This window comes from Tupaia chinensis, unplaced genomic scaffold (assembly GCF_000334495.1).
Source record: "Tupaia chinensis unplaced genomic scaffold, TupChi_1.0 Scaffold000112_1, whole genome shotgun sequence".
In the NCBI taxonomy this organism is placed as follows: domain Eukaryota; kingdom Metazoa; phylum Chordata; class Mammalia; order Scandentia; family Tupaiidae; genus Tupaia; species Tupaia belangeri.
The window spans coordinates 2,241,578-2,263,241 of record NW_006159576.1 but is presented as its reverse complement, the minus strand read 5'-3'; the positions used below and the strand labels follow the sequence as shown (position 1 = coordinate 2,263,241).

The following is a 21,664-nucleotide window of genomic DNA, read 5'->3' as shown; positions in this document are numbered from 1 at the left end:
GGGGTGTAACCCCGTGGGCCGCGGGGGGGCCCCCGGAGGGGGGCCGGCCGTTCCTGTCCTTTTCTTTTGAAGTTGCATTCTGAGCATTTTCTTCAGATCTATAATCTAGTTCATGATTTTTCTCTTCAACAGTTAATCTTTCCAGTTTTTTAATTTTTTTTGTTTGTTTGCTATAGTACACGTGCACTCACCAGAGAGAGAGAGAGAGAGATCACACCCCAGGGGAGATAGCTATGCCACAGTCACTTCTCCTCCATCCTCCTCTTGGGATTTTGGGCAAACGTGTGTGGTGTATTTATGTCAAGCCTGTGGGTCTGGGACTTGCACCACACAGTCAACCATGTGGGATCCAGCTGCATTAACTTCCATGCCACCTGCTGGCCCCAGAGTTTTTCATTTAACACCATACCATTTTTTACTCAGAAGTGAAGAGGGTTTTTTTTTTTTTAATATTATTTTCTTAGTATCTTTCTCTGAACCCCTGTTTTAATTTTTTTCTCTTATGTTTTTAAACATACTTATTTTACAGCTTGGTCTATGATAGACTTGCAAATATTTGTTGAAGTTATTAATAAATTATTAGTGTCTGATAGTTCTCTTATCTGAAATTCTCAGGAATCTGAAACTGCGGTTTGGTATAGCTCTGACTCCCTTTTTGTGTGGAATTGTGTGTGTGTGTGTGTGTCTGTATTTGTAATTTCGTATCAGAAGCTCATCTTTATCTGCGGCCTGAGTTCAATGTGTATCCCTCTAGAAACATTTCCCTTTATTTTTTTTTTAAATTTATTTGTCCATTTCTATTCTTTTTTTAAAGTTTATTTGTCTATTTCTTCCATGAGCAAGAGAAAGAGAGAGACAGCACCTCTGACAGGGTCTTGATCCACTGCCAGCCTCAGCCAGCCCCCCGCATGGGCACACACATGCCAGGCTGTTGAGGGAGGTCTCCGGACTTAAGCGGGAAACGACTCACGTGGGATTGTGTCACAGAGCATTGCGTGTCACTGTTGCTGCACTATCCTCTGTCCCCTACATTTCTAAACCTTTCCCCCCAGGAATATCACTGCCTTGAGAGCTCCTAGTTCCTAGATCACACAGGTAGCAAACCCGAGTGAGGCAACAGACAGACTTACACCTCATTTCAACAGAGACATTTTCCTTCATCCAAGCTCAGGCCAAGACTGACCGCCTCCCTCTGCCAGTAGGAAGATATTTTTTTAGCCCAACTTATAACTGAGGGTGTAGCCCTTTGAAGATCCTAGCCTTTCTATTAGGGGTCTCCACCTTCATAAATAGATGCCATCCTCTGAGCCCTGTATTCTTGTTAAATACAGCCCATGTGACATTCTGCTGAGAGGTGCCTCCCATTGCCAGCCAGAGCAGCTGCACCCGTGGCTCACGTGCTTCTGGTTTTCAGTTCCCTTTTACTTACGGCCCGTTGGGATTTCCCTTACCATCTTGCAAGGTCAACTAAAAAGAGTTTTTCATATTCCTTATCTAGTTGTCTAGTGGAAGGGTTTAGGTTATTGTCGTTCACCAGATCACTGGAGACAGAAATTTTCCCTCTTGGTTGCTTTTCGTCTGTCTGTTTAGGTACATGGTGTCTCACCATGTCATGATCCTCCTGCCTCCGTCCCAGCTGGGAGTACAGGCCTGTGCCACCACGCCTGGCCTTTTCTTTTCAGGTGGGATGTCACTGAGTTGCCCAGGCCAGTGTTGAGCTCACGCTCCTCCTGTGTCAGCCTCCCAGAGTTGCCAGCGTTACAGATGTGCAGCATGGCACCTTTAATTGGACCGGAACTCACACTCAGACCTCCTGTGTGGTCACAGCCTGTGGAGCTCAGTGTCTTAACAGTGCACATTGCCACAGCTGGGCCTCGCTTTGGTTTCTTTGCTTTTCTTTTAGAGAGGCTTTTATTATAGGGCATGTGCACTCACCAGAGAGACAGAAAGCAGAAAGAGAGAAATCACCCCCTAGGGGAGATGATCACGCCTCAATCCCTTCCCCTCCAGTCTCCTCTGGGGATTTTGGGCGCACACGCACATGCAACTGAGTGTTAAGTCACTGGTCTGGGACTCAAACCGCTGTCCACTACATGGAAGTCCAGCAATGTAACCACTATGCCACCTGCTGGTCCCCCTCTTACCTAGCATAGTCCCAGCCTTCTTCAGCCTCATGAAGCTCACTTTCGGTTTTAAGTGATGGAGGTATGGCGATGGTATTTTCATCCTGCCAAAGTGGTTCATAGATTGCTAAAAGGTGAAAGGTGAATAATCTAGAAAGACATCAGATGGCCCCCCGGGCCTGGTCCCGCAGACTCGCTCCGGCTCTGGGCCGCTCCTCCCCACCCTTGCACCAGGCTGCCCACAGCAGCACCGTGACCCTCTGGCATGGCTGTGAACATGGCGTGTGAACATGGAGCGTGCAGGCCGGTCTGCAGCCTGGCTGGTCTGCAGCCTTCCCGTGGTCTCCACGCCCGCAGTGCCACCGCCGGGGCCCTGGCGGCTGAGCGTGGTTGCCGTCTGGACGTTGGGCACAGGACCGACCCTGCCGTCAGTGTGTAAATTCACGGAGAAACATAAATGGATAACGACAGAAAATGGTAGTGGAACAGTGGGAATCAGCAGCTTTGCACAGGAAGCCTTGGGAGATGTTTATTGTAGTCTGCCTGAAGCTGGGACAAAACTGAGCACACAAGACGAGTTTGGTGCTTTGGAAAGTGTGAAAGCTGCTAGTGAATCTCTGTTCTCCTCTGTCAGGAGAAGTCACTGAAATTAATGAAGCTCTTGCAGAAAATCCAGGATTCATCAACAAATCTTGTTATAAAGATGGCGGGCTGATCAAGACCACACCGAGTCACCCTTCAGAACTAGAACTGATGCGTGAAGACGCGTATGAGAAATACGTAAAATCTATTGAGGAGTGAAAGTAGAACCCTTAAAGTAGTATAAAACAACTTAATGCAGGCATAGTTGTCTTAAATTAGTGGTTGCTAGAAGACTTAAAATGCAAGCTTTAGCAGCACCAGTGGGAGAAGAAACTATTCTGAACACCACTACTGGAAAGAAATACCCATATTTTTAATAAACACAAAATGCATCTTTTCCACAATATTCTATGATTCTTAGTCTAGGCTCAAGTATTCACAATTCATGAAATTATCTGATTAAAAACTAGTTATAAAAATTACATAATTAGTGATAACACTGTTATCCTGAGCCTCATATAACACCGTATATAACCTTGCCTGCACGTGGGTCAAAATACTTCATTTTCTCTCCATTGGAAATAAGTGGGAGTGGAGAAAAGTTTTTGCTAGTTGGATAGTGTCGAAGAACAGTACTATTTTAATTTTGCCATATACTACATTTGCTGGTGCTATTTTATACCGTTGAAGCAAAATACGAAATAATAAAATATTCAATTTCAGCAAAATAAGAAATAATAAAATATTCAATTTCTCCATAAAAAAAAAAAAGAAAAAAAGACTTCAGATGAATATAGCCCCTCAATCAGCTAAACAATCTGTGTGTTCTTTGAGGTTAGAAATAGTCTATTTGGACAAAATGTTTACTTCTATTTGTTGGAAATTTTATAGCAAATGTTTTCCTAAAATAACAATGACAGGGCACACACAGTGGGGAAAACATCAAGGGCTGGCTTCAGCACAAATATTAGCTTAGTCACGGATTCCAGATTCGCATCAGCCCCAATGCCTGGTTCTGTCTCTGCAGACTGTTTCTGGGGTCGGATGTCATCACCAGCAGCACGCCCACCAAGGAGCAGCCCAAGTCCACGGCCAGCGGTAGCTCGGGCGAAAGCATGGACTCGGTCAGCGTGTCGTCCTGCGAGTCAAACCACTCGGAAGCTGAGGAGGGCTCCATCACTCCCATGGACACACCCGACGAGCCGCAGAAGAAGGTAAAGTCTTCCTTTTCGCAGGTCGGTATGCAGGCAGCTGGCGTGGGCTCTGCCGTGCAAGGAATGACTGTTTCTCAGCACTGTGCGGGATTTTGCAAGTCAGGTGTTTTCATGGCTTTTTGGTTTTGTTTTAATGATAGTGCATGCCTGCATGTGTGTGTGTACGAGAGAGAGATGCGCTCCTCATGTCTCGATCTCTGTTCCCTAGACCTCCATCTCCGCAGGATCCTGGGTCCTCACACACATGCCCAGCTTGTTTTTTTGTTCATTTTAAAGCCAACTAGGGATCCAAACCCACTCTCGGCCGTGTGACTTCCAGCCTTGCAGGATGCTTGTGTTTCTGCTATGCCATAGAGCCTGGGTGTCAGAAGCTGAGTTTAATCTAGGGACCAGTTCCTTATAGAAACAGGTTCGAAAGCAATAGCAGGTCTTTTATTCACTTGGCCTTTGGAATATTGTTCCGTATCTGTATCTAAATGAAATATTGAGGCCTATAACCTGAGCTGTGCTTCATTTAGAAATGCAATTGCTCAAAAGGCACAGAAAGTCAGAGACAGATGTGTCAGCTTCTTGGTGCTGTGTTTTGTCTTAGCCAAGGTTCTCAATAATGGGGCAGAACAAACTCTTCTGAAACCTAGCATACCCCCCTCTCACGCATCTGCAACTTGGCTGACTTGTGTTGGGCTTGGCCTAGTCCGAGGGTTTGGCCCAGGTCTGCTCGACCCACCTCTTGTTATCTCTGGAGTAAGGGCTCCTGGGCATGTTAAGACAGAAGGGAAGCCCAGCCCCACAGCTCACCTCAAGCCTTTGCTTGGGTCACCACTGCCAGCATGCCATTGGCTAACGCAGTCATGTGGCCAAGGCCCCCTAAGTACAGGAAGCTGGGAAATACACTCCAGTGTGAGTGGGAGGAACTGTGAAATCACAGGGCAAAGGGCCTGGATGTGGGGAAGGGTGAGGAATTGATAGAGTCTACCATGTCTGAGAAAAAGGAAAGCCAGAAGTGATAAAAGAATTCCCACAGAGAGTTTCCATTTTCTATGGTTACATAAGTAAATCTAAAGAAAACAAAATATCAGTCTTAATCTTTTATACATATCTGCTTCAATCTGTGGGTCAAGGTACTTGCATCAGAGAGGCCAAGTCTGACATGACCAGAATTTATACCCTCGGAGAGAGGTTTGGGGCTGGCCAAGCTAGCCCTGTGGTGACATCTGGCCCTTAGCTTGTGCTTAGGCCAGTGAGGCCGTGCGGTAACAGGCCCCCGTGTGTTTGTGTCTGCTGCCCTGCGAGGGGTCCTGTGTGTTGCTTCCCCTGGTGTCATGAGCACCAGTGACAATCTGGGAGTCAGGAAGGGCTTTCACTCTCCAGACTCGTCACAGAGATGACACAGATGCTGCCTTGGCGGGGTCTCTTACCTTTCTTCTTTGAAAACCAGGGGAGACAATCCTTCAAGTTCTAAATAATGAAGGAAACACGCTGTAAACACCCAGAGACTTGCTGTTTTCTTAAACACACACTTCCTACGTTGAGTATTTAACTAATCACTCTCCATGGCTGGGCATACAGTCGTGACGGTCAAAATCTGGAGTGAACTTTCGTCATTCACTTTTGACAGATCCTTATGCATTATGGGCCCCACTGCTGATGGTGGACATTGTTTGCCAGTGACAGCTGAGGGGTGGCTCACATCTCGGTGGCATTTCTGGTCCGGGAAGGAGATGGAGTCTCATTCACACCGGGGTGTGCAGTGGACATATGCGTAGGTCCGCGTCATCCCTTTTAAAACCATGCAGAGCCCAGCCACTGTGACAGTGGTAGTGCCATCCCCTGCAAGGCCGGAAATCAGATGGTCAACCACAGATCTGGATCCCCAAATCAGCTTGAATCACGTGCGCACACGGCATTGGGGTCCCGAGGAGCAGCTGAGGGGGAAAGAGAATTACAGCGTGACCAGGTCCTGTTGATGGTGCTCCTCTCTATCTCTCTCTACCTCTCTGTCTCTTTATCTCTCTCGTGTTCTCATTTAAGAAAACAAAACTAGAAACCAGCAGATGTTGTAATGGTTACAACGGTGGACTCTCCCATAGTTGACTGCAGTTTGAATCCCGGACCAGTACTTAAAACTCACGCCAGGCGCGTGCACATGCCCAAGATCCCAGAGGAGAATGGAGGAGAAGGGATTGCGGCATGACCATCCACCCACCCTGCGGGGGGTGTTTCTCACTTTCTTACTCCCTGTCTCTGTCTCTCTAGTGCTCAATGCAAAAATCTCTCCTAAACAAACAAACTAAGTAACCAAACAAAAAAACCACCTAAGGTATGCAGAAGCCCAGGGTGCTGTCATCTTCACACCCTTGCTTCATCTTTTCTTTTCTTTTTGTCTCATTCTCCCCCACACTGGCCTTTTCATTTCTTACTGTTTCAATGAACCGTTTCCGGAGTCATGAGTTTCCATAGATGAGCAGCTGGCTTGGATGTGAGTAGCTCTCGGCTGCAGATCCCCTGCGCGTCAGCGGGAAGGCCCTTGGTGTCCCTGTCACGGCCCTCCCCACTCTGAGAGCCACGATGCCTGCCCTCTCCAGCAGCCTCCAGACTGTGCTCCCTCTGCTCCTTTTAAAGGTGGAGCGTGATTTTCATCCCTTTCTTCATTCCCCTGATCATGATGTCTGAACGTTGATTTCCACTACTGAAGTTCTCAGTAAGAATTTAGGGGCTCATCACGTGGTTTGTTTAGAGCTGCTATCCCCCAGACGTCCTCGAAGCTTTATCTTAATTGTATAAATGTCCTTGGAATCATGGAAAATCTAATCTAAAATCTAAGGAAGGAGAGTTTATGTAGAGGAAAAGTAAGGGGGAAGCGGGGAACCACGAGTCAGAAAACGGGCACTCCTGACCAAAACATCTCCAAACAATGTCATGCTATAGTTACCCACCACTAGTGAGCCCTCGCTTTGAGCTACCACACTGATAACTTTTTGCGAACATAAGAAAAAAATGCATCTTAAACCAAAAAAACTAAGGACCAGCAGGTGGCATGGTGGTTAAGGTGCTGGATTCCTACTAGGCTGACTCTGCAGTTCGAGTCCCAGACCCAGCAGTTGAAAATCACACCAGGCATGTGTGTGTGCATCCCCCAAATCCCGAGAGTAGAAAGGAGGAAAAGAAAAGGAACTGTGGTGTGGCCACCCTCCTGGGGAGTTCAAGTCCCAGACCCAGCAGTTGAAAATCACACCAGGCATGTGTGTGTGCATCCCCCAAATCCCGAGAGTAGAAAGGAGGAAAAGAAAAGGAACTGTGGTGTGGCCACCCTCCTGGGGCTGATTTCTCACTTTGCCTCTCTCTGTCTCTCCCTGGTGAATGCACTGGCCCAATGACAAAAACATAAAACAAAACAAAACAGGCATCAGCAGGTGGGGTGGTGGTTGGAGCACTTGTCTCTCACATGATCAGCCATGGTTCGAGTCCTGGATCCAGCAGCTTTAAAATCACGCTGGATATATGTGCATGCATGCCCAAAATCCCAGGAGGGGAATGGAGGAGAGGGGATTGTGGCATGGCCATCTCCCAAGGGCAGTGATTTCTTTCCCTCTCGCTGTTTCTCTCTCTGGTGAATGTACGCACCCTCTAGCAAATAAATAAACAAACAAACAAAGAAATAAAGCAAAACCTGAACCATATTAAGATACAGCCACAGGTAGACTCTTACCTGTCAAAACTGTCACATCAACTGTCATCTCTAATTAATGAGCTGTGTGGTTAAAATTTAAATATATAGTTAGGTTCTAAGAAGTCCACAGGAAATAAAGCAGACTTCTTTTTTTTTTTTTTTTTTTAGGTTTTTGCCATAGGACACATGCACTCCTCAGAGAGACAGAGAGTGGGAAAGTGAGAAGTCACCCCCCAGGAGGATGGCCCTTCTCGTAGGATTTTGGGCATATGTGCATGTACACACACTTGGCATGATTTTCAAGCCTCCAGGTCCAGGACTCAAAGTGCGGTTGGACATCCATGTGGGAGTCCAGGGCCTTAACTGCTATGCCACCTGCTGGTTCCAAAGCAGGCTTCGTTTTACTTGGAAGCCAGCTAAGCAGAGAGCGAAACTTCTGTACCGTTTCCATAAAAGGCAGACCAGTCCAAAAGACATCAGTGTTAGTTGTTTTTAGAATGCCTTCCAGAATATTTTATAGGATTAATGTGGTATCATTTAGTGTAGCTTATTTCAGGAAATGATTGAATTTTTACAGTAAGAAATAATATTTAAAATGATTCAATTTAATGCTGTTTTTTATTGCCAGAAGGCATGTATGCTCATCAGGAAGGAACAGAGAGCGGGGAAAGGGAAAAAGCACTCCCCATGGGGTGTGGTCCTGCTGCAATCCCGTTTCTCCAGCCTGTCTTGTCGGGGTTCGGGGCGCGCATGCATGTGCACCCAGTGTTTGCTAAGCCACTGGGGCCAAGATTCAAACCACAGTTAGCCATGCGAGACCCCGCTCCCCTAACCAGTAGGTGGTGGGACCAGCCCTAATGATTTCTTCTTATTACCTCCCGCTGAGGGGTAAGCATCCTTTTCCTTTGGTGGTTGGTGTTGCATGTACGATGAATGAAGAGTCGATCAGAAAAGCGCATTAACTGGAGCACCCTGCTCCTGAGTTACCCTTGACACATCACGGACATGTGTGTAGTTGTTTTTAGCAGCAACGTGGAACGTGTGGGAGCTGCTCAAAGGCTGTGTTTCCTTGGCCAAGTCACTTGATTTCTCCGAATCTTACTCTTCTTGTTATAATGTTCTGCCTTTTCACAAAATAGTTAGGAGATCAGAATGAATACATGAAAGCTCACCACAAGCCTCCCCGTGCTAACATACCGAGGCAGTGGTGTGTTGCCTGCTTCACGTTATCGCCAGCAGCAGACTGCCGGGCTGCACTCCTGCCCTCTGACCTTGGCGGTGAGAGTCAGGACACATGGGTGCATGCCCTGGGGTGCCGTAAACTGGCTGTCTGAACCTGGAGCCTCAGCTTTGTCTGTGGACCCCAGGCTCCTCAGCGGGGGGAGGGGACGGAGCCCTGTGATCTCTAAGGGCTTTTGCAGCAGTAACCATCCACACCGAGCTCTACGGAGGACTTCCAAAATCTCATGGCAAATGCATGCTATGGAAAAAACTTGTGTGGATTTCTAATTTTCTTGCACCAAAACAAGCTTATACTTTAATTCCATTTTTCCATGAATTTTTGACCCTTCTCCCCATAGAACCTAATCTTTATCTCAGAAACTACCAAAAATAGATCAAAGGCTGAGTGGGAAGTAAGGCAGGACAGAGTGATGTCTGTGGGTATGTTGAGCATCATTCCGGCTGGAGGCAGGGCTGGACAGACTGTAGGTAGGTCTCCTGACTGCCTGCCTTCTGGAGCCCACATTGCTCCAGTTCCTGGTGTCTGCTGCCATCTGCTGGTGGCTTTCCATAGAACAGCTAAAACTAAAATGAGAGCGCCATCTGCCTCACATGGACTCAGGGTGATCAGGTGGCCCTGGGGCACAGATAGGCCTCTGCCATGGGGCGCTTACACCAGGGAGGGACAAACCCACGTGCGCTGTGGGCTGTTGTGGAGGGAGCACCTGACGCTTACCGCCTCGATGCCTGCCTCTGCTTTGAACATTGCAGAGCACGCGGTCGGCCAAGTCCTCACAGCTGTGTTTTCTTCCGGGCTGTGCTTCCTCTTCCAGCTCTCGGAGTCTTCCTCGTCATGTTCCTCTATCCATTCCATGGACACGAATTCCTCAGGGATGTCGTCCTTAATGAATCCCCTCTCCTCTCCTCCGTCCTGCAACAACAACCCTAAGATCCACAAGCGCTCCGTCTCTGTGACGTCCATTACCTCGACAGTGCTGCCTCCTGTTTACAACCAGCAGAACGAGGACACCTGCATCATCCGCATCAGCGTGGAGGACAACAACGGCAACATGTACAAGAGCATCATGGTAAGGCGCCCTGCCCCTGCCGCTTCCGGTCGGCGTCTCCGCTGCCCTCGGCACTGGGGCGGCTGGCACTGCACCGCACGGGCACACGTGTCCCCGTGCACATCAAGTGAATACGTGTGGATGCCAACACCCTGGGCATGCTTTAAAGGTCTACTTACGTAGAAATATATATACCAGGAAATCATGTTTAGACCTTGAAATTGGGTAAAACTTACACATTCAGACGAATATCACCCTTTTCAAAGTAGAAATAAATATACCACCGTGCATACAGGAAATCATGTTTAGACCTTGAAATTGGGTAAAACTTACACATTCAGACGAATATCACCCTTTTCAAAATTGTCAGTTTGGGTGACTGCATAAATGAATTCCAGAGGTGACACTTCACACTTCTGGAAAGTCTTCCTGTAGAACTATGTGTCTGGATCTACAGTTGAATTGCCGTACAGCCTTATCCGTGTACTGATAACAAAACCTTGTCCTTTCATCATGTAGATGAAACCTAGATAATAAAGTGGATGCTCCAATGGGAAATACAATTCGAGGCAGTGAGGAATGGCGCTTATAAATAAATGAGGCTGACCTTTTCAAGCTCTTTGTAAAAACTATGTGTCCCATGGGACCAGCAGGTGGCGTGGTGGTTAAGGAGCTGGACACTCCCACATGGCCAACCACGGTTCAAGCCTTGGACCTGGTGGTTTGCACTCTCACTTTCCCTCTTTCTCTTTCTGTGTCTCTCTGGTCAAACTAAACATAAATGAATGGATAAACTAAATTAAATAAATAATTTTTTAAAAAAGAAAAACTATGTGTCCCTGAGGACAGTCTCTAAAGTTTTGATAATAGCAGCCTTTTCGGAATACACACAGAGCCTCCCGTGGCAGTAACTGTGAGTGTGCAGGGTTTGGTGTGTTTATTCCAAGGTAAATGCCTGTGCTTGTAGGACATATATACTGAAAGCCAGACTCTTCTCTGCAGCAAACCCTACAGCTAACTCGGCATCTCCCCTCCTCCTCACCACGCTCCTCTGTAAGGACACAGGGTCATTACCATTGCTCTGACACGGCGTATTAAGTGGTATGGAGGCACAGTCTCTTAACATTCAAAAGAAAGGCCTTGCTAAAGCTCTCACAGAATCAACAGAGTATTTATCAAACAGTTATTGTGTACAGTCACTGGACCAGGCTGGGGATAGGGCGATGAATGAGAACTTTCTGTCTTTGAGGAACTTAAAATGAAAAGGGGGGATCATGAAGCCTTACTCAGAATGTACGAAATGCTCAAGAGAGGCCAGCCCAGCTTGGAAGGGTCTTAAGGCTCACAGGAGGGAGTTCGTGCTAATCCTATAGGCAATAGGGTCTTGTCGAAAGCTTCTAGGTAGCGATCAGATTTGTTCCTTAGGAAAGCAACTGGCAGCCTGGCTTTGTGTCCTTGTGGTTAAGGCACCTGGATCCCACATGGGGTCCCATATCATTCCTGATGACTTGAGAACACCCCAAGTGACTGTGTATGTCCAAAATCCCAGAAGGAATGAGACATGGAGGAGACTATGGGGGTGCTTTCTTCTCTCTCTCTCTGGTGAGCACGCATGCCCTGTGGCAGAAAAAGAAAGAGAGAAAGAGAGAGAAAGAAAGAGAGAAGAAAGAAAATAAAAAGGAGGGAAAGAAGAGAAGAGGAAAGGAAGGGAGGAAGGGAAGGGAAAAGAGCAGTTGGCATCTGGAGACTAGGTGCTGGAGGCAGGGGCCGACTGGAGGCAGGAAACAAGTCAGGAGGCCGCCCTCCTCCTCCTGGTGGGAGATGGTCAGAGCCTGAATGATGAGCACGTGGCTGAGGTGGTCGGGATTTTTAAAGCTTTCGATAAGGTAACACTGTCGAATGTGTGCGTTCAGTCATCATCCCTCTGCTCGTTCTTTTTTAGGGGGAGTTAGAGGTTGTGCAGGTCGCTTGGTGGTGGGCCAGTCTAGTGAGTGGAATCTGAACTGCTGGAGGAGGAGGTTTTGGAGTGCCTTTAAATTGGAGGCTATCCGGATGGCATTGGTCAGATGGTCAGAAACAGCGTGGTGCGAGGCTGGAGCTGGGGTCAAGGGCTGGGAGATCCTCAGCCACACAGAGTGGATATGGCCGTGCAGGAACAAGTGGAGGAGCAGGCAGAACTCGAGCGTGGAGAGCGAGAGGGCCCATAAAGGAGCCCCGGAGAGGCCGGAGCACACAGGGACACCAAGGTCACCAGAGCCATGTCTGTTTTCGCTATGGTCTGTTCTCATGGTTTCCCTTACATATGCGGCCCAGGGAGAGGCACGTCTCACCCGGATCACGCTCCAGTGCCTCGGGCCGTAGTGCGGGTCTGGCCCTAAGCAGCAATGCTTGGGACTTGCCTGGTCTCTGTGCGCTCTGCTCTGTCTGGGGAGGGCTGTGAGTGGCCGAGGCGTTTCACGACCTACTACCCAGGAGTCTTGGATCGCATGTGCAGCGTGTTGGGGAAGAAGCCGGCAGGTGACCCCAGATTCCTCCTTCCTTAGCACATGGGCTGCCTTTGTGAGAGTCACACCTCGGTCCCTCTTCCCTGTGGGCCTTTCTGTTGTACAAGGTGGTGCCACTGAGCTTTCACAAAAACGCTTTCTGCCGGTCCCAGGCTTGTTCTGGAGAGATGGCAGGCTGGCCTCGTGTCTCATTGGCATCATTAGGACTTGGCTCTGCAGGAATCCCTTGTGAAGAGTGTTCAACTATGAGCTCCCTTTCTTTCTTTCTTTCTTTCTTTCTTTGAGAGATTTTTGTCTTAGGGCACATATGCTTGCCAAAGAGAGAGACAGAGACAGCGAGAGGTAAAGTGAGAAATCCCTCCCTCCCCCCGGAGATGGCCATGCCGCAGTCCCTTCTCTTCCATTCTCCTCCTGGGATCTTGGGCACACTGCACAGTGATTTTCAAACCACTGGGTCTGGGACTCAGACTGCGGTCGGCCACATGGGAGTCTAGCAACTGTAAGCGCTTAACTGGAGGATGGGAAGAGTTCAGTCCAGGTGTGGCCCAGCCTACCAGTTCTCCAACTTTCTTGGTGTCGGGGCCCCTTTATACTCAAACAATTTTGAGTATTTCAAAGAGCTGTAGGTTAACGTTTTTTTACATGAAAAAATCTTTTTTTTCCTCAAAAGTTATTGAGTGAGAAGTGTAGCATGGCTTTACATTTTGGAAAATCTCCTTTTGGAATGTTTGTTGAGCTATATTGTTGGGTGGAAGTAATGTGATGAAAATCCAGCTCCGTACAGATGTGAAGGCAGAAAAGGGAGGACTATTTTAAGGCCTCTTCAGATCATTGTAGCTATTCCTCCTCATGGGTCACGATTTAATCAAATTAGCCACTGTTACCGTCTCATCCCGGACTTTCTTCAATGAAGCCAGCCTTCTTTTGCTTTGTGTGTGGCTATGTGGTGAGGACAGGGTACCGAAGGGTACAGTGACAGTCGTACGTAGGCACCGCCGTCCCCATCTGTGCTGAAGAGCCGCTGGTTTCATCACCCATTGCTTTTGCGGTAACGATGCAAACGCCCACACAAGTCAACCGTCTCTCAGTTTATTATGAAAATAATTTGGATCTCATGAATCTTTTCAAAAATCCCAGGAACCATAAATTGTGCAGTGAGAACTCCGAGCCCAGAGGCCTTGCTTTATAGGAGCTCCTAATGTCCCCCAAATCCAAGTCCTTGCGTAGAATGTTGGAGAAACAACACCGTAGCTCTTATATAAAAGTCCTCTCCTCGGTGACTGTGGGTAAATATCCTGCCACCACACCCATCACCCTTTCCAGGTGGTATTTTTCTCTACTGTGTCAATCTCCTGAGATCTTTGAAATCGGGAGTGTCATATTTGTGGTCTCAGGAAGGTCATGAAGATAACACCAAGCATCATCCAGTACTGCTCCGGTCACTACAGAAGCCACCAGCCATGTGGCGATGGTGCATTGAACGTGGGAGCAGTGCCAGTTGAGACGCGCCATGAGCGTAATAGACACACAGAGGCAAACATCAGCAGTGTATATTTGCTCACATAATCCTTTGGCTGTATAGGGTTAAAGAAATTATATTATTCAGATTAATTTAAGTTTTTCAAAGCTTTTTTTTTTTTTTGAGAGGTTTTTGCTATAGGGCACTTGTGCTCGCCAGACAGACAGAGAGAGACAGAGACAGAAAGCGAGAAATCACCCCTCAGGGGGGATGGCCACGCCGCAGTCCCTTCTCCTCCATTCTCCTCTCGGGATCTTGGGCATGCACGCACACGCACCCGGTTTTAAGTTTACGCCACCAGGTCCGGGACTCAGACCATGGGAGCCCAGCAACATAGCCATTATGCCAACTGCTGGCCCCTGCACTTTAGATGTGGCTACTAGAAATGTTAAATCGGACAGAGGCTCACATTGTACATCTGTTGGCTGTCGCTGGTTCAGTGTATCAGCACAAGGACTCATGAGGGAGGACGGAGCCATTACTTCTAAATGTAACCATTAGTTCCCTTCAGTAGCTTTTATCGCGAAAGTAATAAAGCATTCAAGGAGAGCCCTTGGCCAACCTGTCCTCATTTGGACACACTTGGGGAAATTTAAGGTAAAGAAAAGGAGAGTAGCTTGTCTTTCTGCTTAAGTAGGAGGTTTAACTTTGACAATTTAAACCCGCCTTCACAGTAAAAAGTACTAACATTCACCCCCCAAGTTGTGTCTCTTCTCATTTAGCTTTATGCTGCTAAACCAATTTTTACCCAGCCTCAGGAATAGTGCCTTCAGGCTATCAAGAAATATATTTTTCTCCTTTAGGAAAAGGAAATTTGGTGTATGCCTATTTTTCCTTTGTAAGTAGATATGCCAGCTGTTCGGGTAATAGACAAATGAACAAGGTCTTTGTGGCTAACAAGGACTCTTCTGTAGTTCGTGTTGTTTATTGAATCGCAAACACCAGCTGCTGCCCTAGATCAGGGGAGGCGTTGAGGCGCTGCCATGCCCCGGCTCACAGTGAGAGGCCCAGGGAGGAAATTAGACATTGTGTGTGTGTGTGTGTGTATGTGTGTGTGTGTGTGTGTGTGTGTGTGTGGAGGATGGCTTTCTCTCACAGTCCCATACCTTCTGGTGAGAACAGCTTTTATTTTAAGTAGGAATGATCTGAGTTTTCATTTGTTTCTTTCAAATGCAAAGAACCACTCCAAGGTATGGCAGATAAGCCAGCCCTAAACACCCTGCAGATTTATGGCTGGTGGACAAAGGTGAAGGGGAGAAAATCGGAATTGGGGATGCGAGGGAACCTTTACTTGAGCTTTAAAAATCGTTAGATTTCTTGTTTTTAAACAGAAGCTGATATTTATTGAACTGTAACATACAGTTTGTGTTAGAAGTCTAAAGAGTTCAGTTCTTTGGGTTTTAATAATGTATGTGTCTGTGTAACCACCGACCCACACCCCAGATCTAGATAAAGGACTTTTCCAGCACTGCCCCTAATTCCCTTGTGCCCCTTACAGTCAGTTGGACCCTTAACCCTGAGATTAGTTTTCTAATGCCACAGATTGGTTTTTCCTGTTTTAAAGAACAGACTCCAAAAATAGGTCATCTTTAGTGTCTGGCTTCTTTTGCTCAATGTGGCGTGTTCGAGATGCAGCCATCTGGCTGTCTGTGTCAGTTTGTATCTCCTTTCAGGCTCAGGCCTCTACTCTGCATGTACCTCAGCCCTTTGTCCATCCTCCTGCTCGTCTGTTGATGGAATTTCAGGTTTGATTCCAGTTAGGGCTATTTCCAATACATCTTCTGTGAAACTTACGTCCTAGTCCTTTTATGGACATGTTTTCATTCCTCTTAGTGAATACCTAGGAGTGGGGTTGCTGGATCATAGGGTCATTTGTGCGTTTTGTAAGGTCAGGAGGCAGAACCGTAGCCAGGTCTGTCCCACAGTAGGAACCAGGGCCGTAGCAGCAGTTCAACATTGAGGATCACTTTGGCTCAGGACTAACCCTCTCATATATATTTCTGCATTGGAATTTCAACCAGTGTGGAGGTGATGGCCAAGTTAATAGGAGAGGACATTGTGACACTAGAACCCAGGAAGTCCTGGCTCTCGGTCCCATTCTCATTCCATTGGTTTGTTCATCTTGGGAAAGCTTGCAGGTCACAGACAACAGTAAGAGGGTCAGTAGAGATCTCTCAGGAAACATGACACTAAGTACTTTACAAGCCCATTCTTTGTCTTCACAGTTGACGAGCCAAGATAAAACCCCCGCTGTGATCCAGAGAGCAATGTTGAAGCACAATCTGGACTCGGACCCAGCTGAGGAGTACGAGCTGGTGCAGGTCATCTCGGAGGACAAAGGTGGGCACGTGTCTCTTCACATGGCAGGTTTAGAAGGCAGAAAATGGATGCGATGTCTTTTTTGTTGTTACAATTTGTGGTAGAGAGCACATGCATGCACTTGAGAAAGAAAAAGAGAAAGAGAAGCACGCCTGACGGTGTCTCGTCATGCTGCAGCCCCCTTCCTAAGGCCCTACAGCCTGGATCTTGGGCAGGGCTGCATGCACCTGGCATGTTTTCATTACAACCTAGGGATCCAAACCCGTGGGCAGCCATGTGGCTTCAAGCACTGCAGCTTAGTTTGCTGTGGACTGAACCAGTAGGCCGGGCCGCCATGTTTTCTTTATTGGGACCTAGGGGTGGTCACTGACCATGCCAAGGGGAGCCGCTTCACTTGTAGACCCGCGCATCTCAGCCGTCGGCTGTGACTGTGCCCTCTTCCCGAGGTCTTGATTTCACTGTTCTTTGGCTGAGCAGTCCTCCTGCCCATTCTTAGTTTCTCGTCAAGTAGCTCTCTAGGAAGAGGGCTTTCCGTGTGTCAGGGTTTGGGTGGGCGGGTAGATGGGGAATCTCCTGGTCTCGGCAGATAGCCACACACTTCTTTAACCCCAAATCGGGCTTCTCAGCTCTATGTGGACCTGAAACTCAGCAGGTTATGTAGTAATTGCTCATTGTTTTCGTAAGCAGTTACAAGAGACTTTCTCTCATTCATGATCAATCTTCAAATAGCCAAAGCTTCTAATTTGATGTTTCTTCACCTCACACTTACTGAGGCAAAGAACTGGTAATTTATGAAATGCTTCAGTAGGCCTGGCAAACCTACAATTTAAAAAAATTGCTATCCTAAAGGGGCGACTAATCATCCTTGAATGTATCTAGTCACCCATTTGAATTGGGGTTCTGTTTGCTGAGAGGAGACACCCTGGTATATAACTCCTCTCTACCTGTCACATCGTAGCAAGTGACTCAGAATGGGTCTCTTCTCCACGGGCCAAAGGAGCAGCGGGTAGAGTTGCCCACAGCCAGCCCCGCCTGCCCACAGACCCCCTTCCTTTTGAATGCATCTTTTTTTTTTTCTTTTTTTGGAGAATTTTTTGCTATAGGGCGCGTGCGCTCGCCAGACAGACAGAGACAGAGAGATAGAAAGCGAGAAATTCCCCCCCCCAGGGGGGATGGCCATGCCGCAATCCCTTCTCCTCCATTCTCCTCTCGGGATCTTGGGCACGCACGCACATGCACCCGGCGTGAGTTTAAGCCACCAGGTCCGGTCCGGGACACGAACCGCAGTCGACTACGTGGGAGTCCAGCGACATAGCCATTACGCTAACTGCTGGTCCCTTGCATGCATCTTAATGCAGGGCTTAGTTCATCCACAAGCAGGGCCATCCTCACAAAGGAAAAGAGGAATGACACAGTTAGAGCTTTGGGAAGGGGCAGCCATTTACACTGCATTGACCAGCAAGTCACCAGGGCTGTATAAGACTTCCAAGACAGGGGCTAAAGTTAGAATAGTACCTTTTCATGGGGCCAGCAGGCGGTGTGGTGGTTAAGGCACTGGACTCCCACATGGCTGACCATGGTTCAAGCCCTGGACCTGGTGGCTTGCTTTCTCGCTTTCTCTTTCTCTCTGTCTCCCTCTGGTCAAGTTAAAAAAAAAAAATAATGATGATAAAAACAACAAATAAAAGTAAATAAATAAATAATCCTTAAAAAAAAGAATTAATGATGACAAAAACAACAAATAAAAGTAAATAAATAATCCTTAAAAAAAGAATAGTACCTTTTCTTAGATATTAAAAACTACAGCCTCTGAGAAAATCCTTTGTCTACTGCTTCTTAGAAATTTTCTCATTCACTCAGCTGAGCTCTAAGTTGGGCAAAACTTTCAAAATCCAGTATAAGTTAACTTTAATGTACTTATGGTTAATGCTGAAGCCCCAAAAACGGTCTCTTGAGTTTTACTCTGCTGCCCCCAACACAGCACTAAAGTGGGACTGGGAGTCTGAAGGTCTACGAGTTGCAGATGCAGCCTGGCCCAGTTCCGCCCACCAGAACGTGGTTGTATTAATCAGGGTTTTCTAGGGTGACAGACCAATAGAATAGCCTTGATATATGAGAGGGATTGTATTGGGAGAATCGGCTCACACGATTTTGGCAGCCAAGTCCCTCGCAGGCCCTCTGCAGGCTGCAGCTCCTGGGGTGCTGGTGTCTGAAGGCCTTAGAAACAAGGAGGCCGGTGTCACTCACAGGCCAAGGCCAAAAGCGTGAGAGCCCAGGGAGGCCTCTGAGTCCTGGAGTCCAAAGGCCAGTGAGCCTGGAGCCCCCGTGTCCGAGGGAGCAGAGGCTATCTTGCTTGCAGAAGAGACCCATCCATCTTCCATGTTTGTTCTCGCTGGACGCCTGGTGGTTTGAATCGTTCCGCCCACACGGAGGGCAGTGCTTCCCCTCCTACTCAGACCTTCATGTTAATCTCCTCTGGAAACACCCAGAATAATGCATTATTGGACTTCTAGGAATTGCTTGTTCAGTCATACTGACAGCCAGCCTCACCCAACCACTGACCTCACAGTGGTCTCAGGCAAAGGCTTATCCTCCCCACTAATAATAATTAGCCGGGTACCCCGTGGTTCCTCACCCATCACAGGGCCATTCTGAAGATATCAGGAAGCAATGTACCTAGGAGCGCTTTGGGGAGATGCCAGGTGAGCATTGATGCCACTGAGGACGTGTGGGCAGACTCATGGGGACTCTTCGGGGGTTCTTGTCTCATGCACGGCATGTCCCGGAGCCACTTTGACCCTGATCACATCGGTCTTGCTGAAGGATTGGGTAAACTTAATTTAAGCACTTAATCCAGTTCCTCAGTAAGATACCTCTGCTGCTCCTCGCTGCCTCCCCACCCTGCTGCTACAAAGCTAGACTGGTACTTTCTACCTGTCTATTCCATTTGTATTTTTGACACACATTACCCCAACACTAAACACCATATACCTTATTTTAGAAATAAAAGTGAATCAGGCCAGTTCTGAGTGGTACAGGTAATAGGATACAGCCCTGCAATGCTGGAGGCCATATGCAAGGTTGAGGTTCAGATCCCCTGTCAGCCTGGGCAAACCAGCACATGCACACATGCACCCAAGGTCTGACTGACTGGAAGGTCGTTGGAGGGTTCACTGTCTGATGAGACCCTGTCAAGGATGCCTGTCTCTCTCTTTCTCTCTTTCATGAGAGAACTAAAGTAAATAAACATTGTTAACGAGTGAGTGGAATAATTTGCTTTGATAATTTCTTATTACATTTGGAACAATCCTTGCTCAGAAATGGTAGACACCTCGCTGGGTATCACAGAGGCTAAGGTAGTTCCCCTGTTAGCAGATCTACCCTGCCTCACATGGAAGCCATCTGATACTAAAATGTCAGTTGTGGACAGAGCAGCGGCTCAAGGGAAATGCAGTAGTGGATCGACTTGAGATCACCTCAAAAACATTTCGAAATTTCTTTTTTTTAATGAAAGAATTAATTAATTTTAAAGAAAGATTTCTTACTTATTTTTGTCATTATTATTTATTTTTTTAATTTGACCTAAGAGCAAAAGAAAGAGAAAGAGAGAAAGCAAACCACCAGGTCCAGGACTTGAGCCACGGTCGGCTATTGGAAGTCCAGCACCTTCACCACCACACCATCTGCTGGCCCCTGTTTATTCATTTATTTAAAGAATTATTTTATTTAACTTTATTATTATTATTATTTTCCAGTTTGATCAGACAGAGAGAAGGAAAGTGAGAAAGCAAGCCACCAGGCCCACTGTGAACGTGTGGGCGTCAGGAGCCTTTAACCCATCATGCCACCTGCTGGCCCCCCTATTTATTTTTAATTTGCCCACAGGGAGACACATGCACAGAGAGAGGGAAAATGAGAGTAAAGTCACCAGGGCTGGGACTCTAACCGTGGTCGGTCATGTGTGAGTCCAGCGCCTTAATCACCACATCACCTTCCAGTCCCACCATTGTGATATCTCAAGTAAAGGGTTCTGGAAAATGCTGTTGATTTTCTCATTTTTCCTCCATGGCACTGGGTTCTCTTAGTCTTTGAGAAAATCCACGATAGAATGTGGATGTCGGAGAGGAAACCTGGGCCCCGGTGGCCGTCCCGCAGTGCGCTAGCTGTAATCCGGGCACTGTCCTTCATCTCCTCTCAGCCTGTTCCCCTGTGTTCTTTCTTCTAGCTTTAGAATCCTACATTTGAACAGGTAGTTTGTGGGTGAATTTCGAAACTATTATTTATACTTCATTTTCTATTATTGCTGTTAAGGTTGATAAATCTCTGGGGCCAGTTTTGGGGGATGGTGGTAGTCATTGTCTGGGCCGAGTCATGTGCCCAAGGACCATGGACCCAGCCTCATGTGCAGTCCAGTCGTACACCTGCCCCATTAGTGCTGGGCCGACACACACAGCTGACCTCCTTCCTTTCCCTTATCTTTTTCAGAACTTGTGATCCCAGACTCAGCAAATGTCTTTTACGCCATGAACAGCCAAGTGAACTTTGACTTCATTTTACGCAAAAAGAACTCCATGGAGGAACAGGTGAAACTGCGGAGCCGGACCAGCCTGACCTTGCCCAGGACAGCTAAACGGGGCTGCTGGAGTAGCAGGCACAGCAAAATCACCCTCTGAGGGGGCCAGGGGCCTTTGCTTGCCAACGGCCTTGTGGGGCTGAGAAAAGGCCATGTAACTGAAACGACCATCCAGTGTTACGGGAGCATCAGTGAAGTCAACCGTATTTATTGATTACCTGCAGTGCACAAAGCCCCTTGGTGGGCGTCACGGGGAAATTGGAAATGAATTTGACATGAAAAGGATGAGTGAGTTCGCTGATGAACGATTCTCTTTGACCTATGTGAGGCTGAAATGGAAAGTCATCTGCATGTAGAAATATATAAAGTTGAAGTCACTTTTTACAGGGAAACAGAAAGAACTGAGAACCTCTCCCTCACCTTCCGGATAAATGGAGACAAGCCGAGGGATACCGAGAAGACTGAGGGATGCTTTCTCAATCAAGTGCCACCAGGGAAAGACAACTGCAGAGGCCAGAACTGCCACGGACTGAATGAAAGGTCACTTTGGAAAGGGTTTGGATGAGTCTGTGGCCTATGACCTCTGCCTACATCTGCCACTTCCTGCTCCCCAGGAAGGGCCAGGAGGCGCGTTGGAGGCCCACCTGCCCCACTGGTCTGGCCGTCATGATACCCGGAGTCAACATAAGCTCATTTCGGCTCTGGCAACCCCATCACGTTTCTGTTTCATCCCCAAAGAACACACCACAGTCATTATTGCACAAATAGCCATGTTCTTTGGTAACTTAGCCAAGAGAATGGCGACTTGTTTGGGCTCCTCTGTCTTGAAATGCCACTACTCCATTGCCTTTTCTGGTCGCCTTTTGCATGTG

General features: G+C 47.5%; 1 protein-coding gene and 1 pseudogene across 1 annotated transcript in view; both read left to right on the top strand.

The window, feature by feature from the left end:
* RGL1 (ral guanine nucleotide dissociation stimulator like 1) overlaps window positions 1-21,151 on the top strand; it is a 370,662-nt gene extending 349,511 nt beyond the window's left edge. The window contains 4 exon segments of the mRNA XM_014586063.2: window positions 3,733-3,919; window positions 9,644-9,898; window positions 16,126-16,240; window positions 20,705-21,151. Coding sequence (XP_014441549.2) covers window positions 3,733-3,919; window positions 9,644-9,898; window positions 16,126-16,240; window positions 20,705-20,892 — 745 coding nt within the window. The 3' untranslated portion in view covers window positions 20,893-21,151.
* On the top strand, window positions 2,163-3,400 carry LOC102484831 (glycine cleavage system H protein, mitochondrial-like; annotated as a pseudogene).
* Window positions 21,152-21,664: the final 513 nt, after the last annotated feature.